The sequence below is a fragment of the Branchiostoma floridae genome, chromosome 2 (assembly GCF_000003815.2).
Source record: "Branchiostoma floridae strain S238N-H82 chromosome 2, Bfl_VNyyK, whole genome shotgun sequence".
NCBI classification, from domain to species: domain Eukaryota; kingdom Metazoa; phylum Chordata; class Leptocardii; order Amphioxiformes; family Branchiostomatidae; genus Branchiostoma; species Branchiostoma floridae.
In genome coordinates, this window is record NC_049980.1 from 26,751,059 (window position 1) to 26,757,552 (window position 6,494).

Sequence of the window (6,494 nt, forward strand, 5' to 3'; positions counted from 1 at the left end):
ATGTTGGCCGATAGGGCTTACCAGTATAAATAAAGGTGAAATGAACTGAACTGAACTGCAGGGACTATAGGGTAATCATATAAAGGGGAGGGCGGGTGCGTCGGATCAAGAAAAGTTTCCCTGACCCTCCCTTAGCTCAAGTTTTCCCCTGAACTGGTCCCCTCGCCACCCCCATGGCCACCTGCGATAAATTCCTTGCCCCTCCCCTTGTCTGACATCTTAACATTTTATCCAAAACTATTAAACGGTACCGGTGCTGGAAAATGATTCTCGCCGACATTCACAAGAAAGTGTAAAAACAGTGAATTTCTTTAACTACTGCTTTCCGGGCAATCCACAAGCTAACTATGGAGGCAATTGATCACACATACAAGATGTATAAACACCAGCATTGATGTTCCCATAATGCGTTGTTGCTTAAGTAAGAAAACAGTCCTACATCTGCTTGGAGTCATTCATGATGTGTAACAAGGACATACTAGACTAAGTATGTACCCAAATAAGGTTAAAGGTCATGGGCCCTTGTACCTATAGATATGACCATTTCTTTAATACCCGGGGTGGGGGGGGGGGGGGGTGGCATAAAATCAAAGCCCTGCTGGCGAAGCTAGCACACTTTTTCAGTCAGTAGCTTAATACACTATGGGAAAATGATCAATGACTCGCACAAGCGTGGCCCTACAACAAAGTCAAACACAACTCCGCCTGCATGCTGAAAAAGAATATTAGTCTTACAGTGTTTGTATGAATATCAACTATACCAAACATTAAAATGATCAGTACAGTATATAAAATATGAGGCAACACTTTTAAGCAATCGGTACATACCGAGGGCGGATGTCCCTGTCCGTGAACTAGAAAATTAGATAAGAGTGGAAACAATTCTAACTTGAGAAAGTCAGTCGAAGAATGTTTGAGAAAATAAAACTGTGTCCTTTTGCCTATCGCGTGATAAATCTGACCAACCATGTAACATGAATTCTAGCCTCCTCGTGGGAATACCAAGATGGCTGTTTGGACAGCAAGGACCTTATATAACGTTCTTGTCGGGAGCGACCAACAGGTGCCTACACGTGTCATCGTCTGGCGTTTTTACTCCATGCGGTGGGAATGGTTATGAAACGAAATTAATCCAGACGAGCAGCAACTAAACATGCTGATTTTAAGTTGACCCCGGGGCTGTACATGTGGCTTAGTCTCATAATGGCCAGAATAAATGTGAAATAAAGACTGAATAGGCCCGAGGGAATCAAAAAAGATGTTTCCTACGCTGAAGCATCATCTTTACCACGATTGTTTACGGCACATAATCGATTCGATTTGATGTCTGTATATGTGGGAATAAACAAGCGATCTTTGTTGTCATCTTACAGCCAGGCCATGTTCTCATTAGCCACGTTGAGGTTATTAATCAAGATCAAGTAAAGTCCACTACCGAAATGATGTATATCGCAAGTATGAAATTCCTTCTTAATAGATAATTCTCATCCATAAAACATGCGACAGAAACAGAATATAATCAGCAGAGGTATTCGTTTATTTTCCAATTGGTCTCAAAACTCTTCGATTGTACAAGTGTTGCCGTCAAAGTCGAAGACGTTGATCTTGCCGCAGCGTGCGAAGTGGTTACCGGAGGAGTAGGGCTTGGTCCCGCCCGCCGTCCCACCACACGTCCCCTGGTTCCGGTCACTCTCCCACTGCACACCACCGCCAGAATAACCGACAATGGCTTTCACCTCAAACCAACCTAGAACAACAAAAAATCAACCTCTATCACCGGCAATGTCATGGGAAAATTTGAAGACTATGATTAGTTGTTGAGGACAAGGAAGTTTCAAAAGTAAGTAGGACACAGTTTTTAGCTGTCGCCTTTTCAACTTCAAGATATTTTGGCTCATGACTTCCGTTCAAACTGTCCTGACATTAATTTTTGGTCAGGGGTTAGTAAGGCTGCTAGTTGTACAGAGTCACAGTTTATATGACAGGAACTTTCGATTGCATACCGTTTTCTGTTCGCGAACAGTCCATATCCACATCTAGCATCCAGTAGTGGTCCCCCCACTGGTTGAGTGGTGTGTAGCCGTACCCCTGGGAGCTGACTGTAGCCGCGTTGTTGGAGTTACTCGTAGTCCAGGCCAGAGGACTACCCTGTGCACCATAGCCCTTTGGTCGGAGAGAAGTATTGAAGTAATGCACGAAAGTGACTAATAGTTAGATAGTTAATAGTAGTTGTCTCGCTGGATGTGGGGGGGGGGGGATATAGACTATCGCTAAGAGAACACCTTCCAAGTGGAACTGTAACATGTCACATAAGATAAAAATGTTATCCCGAATATATCTATAAGAAAAAGGCAATCTATGTTCAATAAATGATAATCATATGCAAAGTATTTTAGTAACAATTGCGGTCCCATACAAGGCTCTCATAGGGGTTTTGGAACGTAATAGAGTTCCCATTTTGGTTTTATTTGGTTTTGGCCAGGACGACCCCTAACTCTAACCTTAACCTCAACCTCAATTGTCGTTTCTGTTGAGTTCAAATGTTTGTTATTCATTCTTAACGGTTTAATTGCGTTCTTTTCTCTCATTTACCTGTCCACTCTCGACACCATACCAGTCCAGATGGTTGTCCCCCTGTTTCCAGGAGTTCAAGTTGGTGTTGGTGCCTCCGATTCTATGCGAGATGGGGATGGCGCATTGGCTTGACACTGCGTCACTTGTACATCCTGAAACCAGACAGGGTAGTCAAAGTCATTTTTTTCTAAAGAACGTACCCTTTTGTAAAGACACATGGCCAATTCGTCTTTCGGCAAAGCTATGCCAATTTGGAACAGATGTAGGTTTGTTTGACGTGTGTTTTAGGGTGCATTCGCCCGCGATTTCGTAATGGCTTACATGGAAACTGCGCCGTGTTTTAAACCTTGTGGTGGTCGATAAGATTTTGCAAAGTTAACGTTTAGTTCTGAATAGTAGAGGCCACAACAGTTCTTAATCTTTATAATGAATTGAATCCGCATTAACAAGAACCTGGACAATTTGCTTTACCTGGTCTAACTTCGTGTCCAATGCCTCCTCTCAGGAACAGGTCCTGTCCGACTGACGTCTGCTTCTTGATAAAAACAACTGTTCTCTCTGTTCCTGTCGGGCTGACCTGTAAACAGAACATACACAGTAAATGGCACGGGGGTTGTGATATCGCTAGGCAATAACAACATCGGATATTGGGTTGCATCAGTCTTAAGCCCCAGCCTTCGGTTAAACATTGGCTGATAAAGTTATGGTGTAGTAATGAGGGCTATCATAATCGACTCGGCCTCATGCACGTACACCAGTAAGAACGACATGATGTGAAGTTCCGTGGAGCGTTTTTTTCAACTTTAGCGGCATCCTAATCGAAGCACTTCTGCTGCGCCTCCAAAAGCTACGAAGGAAGAGGTTCGGTGGAGTTTTTACGATCGAATTGTCGTTCCGGGCCTTAAGATGAAAAAGACACCTTTTTTCAAAGGTACAGAGAGTAAAAGGGTGATATTGTCTCTTGCGTTCGACCTCTGACCTGGGTAGGATGCGTAGGATGCGTATGCGTTGGGTGCACTGGATCTACGACCCCTGGGTCGATTCCGTTGCCACTGCCGACTTTAGACTCTGCGTGGATGGCGATCATTGGGTCCTCGTCATCACCTTGATTGAAACAAGAGCTTCTGAAAAAAGCTAGTCTTTCGCTTACTTATATTGTGTAGGTAAAATTGTTTGGCATAGTTTGGTCAAGCGTGGGTGCCAAGTCTGCAACGTTGGCAGCTCTGGCACAGTTTGGTCAAGTGCTAGGTTATATAACTGTTTAGTAAGGTAGTGGTTCTCACAGAGTATATTTTACTTGAACTGTATAATAACACAACTGCATGAATGATGTTAACTTTATTCGGATTGTTTCGCTGTTAAGAACGGCTCTGTTACAGTACAACAGGGTTTTATGAAAGTGCACTGTAGTAATCAAATTTATCAGTAGATGTGTCCTGAATTTCTGCAAGAACAAACAAAGTATTGTCACCATAAACAACTGAACATAAAATATTAACATGGCATATACAGTAATGGAAATATTTTTTTTAATGGCAAGATCATGTGAAAGGTAGATATTTTAAACTAAAACAGGTCCGTGGTATGTTTAATGGAACGTTTCGTTTCTTTTAGTAACGCAATTATGCTTTTACTTGACGGAGTCGTGACGTCACGTGTCAGACTCACTCCGTCGAGCTCGGTCAGAATCTTCCCTTTCGAAATTATAAATTAAATGTGGGTAATTCTATTTTCAACGCATCCGAGGGCTACTATTTTGCTGAAAGAAGTTTGTTACACGAAAATAGCCTGAAATTTCTTAGAGTAAGAAATTTCCGAATACGCCCCCCTCCCACACCATGTCAGATGCGGCGCACGCATCTTACACAATTCTAGATTTTGTAGCGGTGATTTTCCATAAAACAAAGTAAATGACATGTCAAACTGTTCTCTACAATGTCTGTTTTATTATAACCAAACAGCGAACATGTTAGTTTATAAATTGTATACAATCTTACGAAGAAATCCTCACCGTTCACATCCGTCTCTGCAAATTCCTGCTTATAAGCCATACAGAAACCAAGCAGCACATTCATGGTAGGCCGATACGTATGTCATAACGTTACATACCGTCGAATCTGCAGGGTAGAATATCTCGCTAGCACGATATGGCATGGACCGCAAACCAAGCAGCACATTCATGGTAGGCCGATACGTATGTCATAACGTTACATACCGTCGAATCTACAGGGTAGAATATCTCGCTAGCACGGTATGGCATGGTCGACCCGGACGGACGGACGGACGGACAGACGGACAGAAATCTAATATCGGTCTGATTGCCTTTCGCCGCGGAAGCGCGGCGAAAGACAAAAAATGAAACGAGCGGTATTCAACATACTTATGTACTTTACCACGGTTGTGTGTCTCAAACATGAGGTCCTAAACGTAGAACGACAAAGCATCAACCTTACTAACACGGGGAAACATTGTCATAACAATAGACCATAAGTATGGTCATGTATGTTGTGAAGACAATTCGTCAATGATATGGTATGCCACCTACGTTACCCATTTGTTCTCAATTTCTACAGCATGAGAAAGGATGCATAAAATGGTCCATGAATTATGATGATATGTGCTCGTATTCACCTGCGATGTAAATGTGAGCCCTGCCGTCCCCGCCCACAGTAATGGTCTTTCCCGTACAGCCTCCGTTAGAAAGATCACCGGATATGACGTCACAGTAGTCGCCAGATGAGAGTCCTGTCTGCAGGGTCGCGTCCAGTGCCGACCAGTCTTCATTGTTGATGGCGATGAAAGCTCTGTAGAGAACGAGAGTTTTCAAGAAAATTCAGCACACGATAAACTTATATTGAATAGGGGAAAACAGAAAATTTTGTTTTGTCTCACATATTTGTGTTCTGCTGTGCTCATGAGCTGCCCCATCCACCCGATGCTTATGTACTGAACTACACTGCACTGTACTACTGTACCACTAGAACCCTTGACAAATTTCACATTTTTGCACTCCCAGGCGAGCAATCACATCCCGCATAAGTGCATCTCCTGCAGTCAGGAACTGATTGCCTGGGAACGCCAGGAAAGGTCTTTAATATCTACAACAGCGACGTCCAAATATTGTCGTGGCGCGCGCCAATTTCTGAAGTATATTGTTCTATACGGACTCACAAGAGAGTGGATAACTGCTCCTGATGTTGAACGTTACCTGTCTCCTCTGGAGAAGGCAATCTGGTTGTTGCCGTTGTCCCACCAGTTGAACATGCCGTGCCCGGCTGCCACGTTACGGAACCTCACCATGTTGCGATTCTGACGCCAGCGGTGTTCGCACATCTATCGTTACCAGAAGATATATCTTGGTTAAGACGTGTGGACTGCGGTAACCACATTAGTTAGGGACAATGAGGTTGCCTGCAGATATCGAACATTGCTTGAGATGGACAGGTGCGATATCTGTACTACAGTAGACGCCGTTTAATTGTACAGCTTATTTGCCTGAGCGTATTTCGTGCAGTTATCTGGCTTGTGCAATAATGCGAAGTTTGAAGGAATTTGGAATTCCGTGCAGTTAACAGAAGTGTGCGTTAATCCGTTGTGCAATTAACTGGCTTCTACTACCAACAGATACTGGTGGATTCGCGTGTAGGTTGCTTGACTCAAAGCGCAGAGTTCCTGTGGTCGAGTAGGTAAGACGAATGGGTCCTTCCCGGTGTGGGTGGATCAACTAAACCTGTCCGGATATGCCACTTGGCATGCTGGGTATCCAATACAAAGATATGAATTACTCACCCATCCGTTGTCACACGTGCCCATATTGTTGATGACACCCCCATAATGTTGCCGCTACCGTCGGCTGGCGGCACCTGATCAGTGTTGTCAAAGTAGAAGCTACTCATCATCCTCACGAAGCCGTACGGGAA

General features: G+C 43.7%; 2 protein-coding genes across 2 annotated transcripts in view; both read right to left on the reverse strand.

The window, feature by feature from the left end:
• Positions 1 to 6,494, reverse strand: part of LOC118407469 (pancreatic alpha-amylase-like) — a 36,680-nt gene that overhangs the window by 23,962 nt on the left and 6,224 nt on the right. The window lies entirely within an intron of this gene.
• Positions 1,517 to 6,391, reverse strand: LOC118407491 (alpha-amylase-like). The gene is made up of 8 exons (XM_035807978.1): positions 6,364 to 6,391; positions 5,783 to 5,907; positions 5,206 to 5,378; positions 3,554 to 3,678; positions 3,046 to 3,151; positions 2,593 to 2,726; positions 2,004 to 2,163; positions 1,517 to 1,747 (listed from the first exon to the last, which is right to left on the reverse strand). Exons 1-8 carry the CDS (start codon positions 6,385 to 6,387, stop codon positions 1,554 to 1,556), a joined length of 1,041 nt encoding a protein of 346 aa, XP_035663871.1. The 5' UTR covers positions 6,388 to 6,391; the 3' UTR covers positions 1,517 to 1,553.

What these genes read in the sequence shown, in the direction of transcription:
- LOC118407491 (XM_035807978.1), bottom strand. Translation starts at nt 6,387, where the DNA reads ATGGGCACGTGTGACAACGGATGG. An exon ending in ATCCTACGCATCCTACCCAG is followed by an intron (nt 3,152 to 3,553) that starts GTCAGAGGTCGA and finishes TTCTGTTTACAG; the next exon opens with GTCAGCCCGACAGGAACAGA. An exon ending in CTGTTCGCGAACAGAAAACG is followed by an intron (nt 1,748 to 2,003) that starts GTATGCAATCGA and finishes TTGTTGTTCTAG; the next exon opens with GTTGGTTTGAGGTGAAAGCC.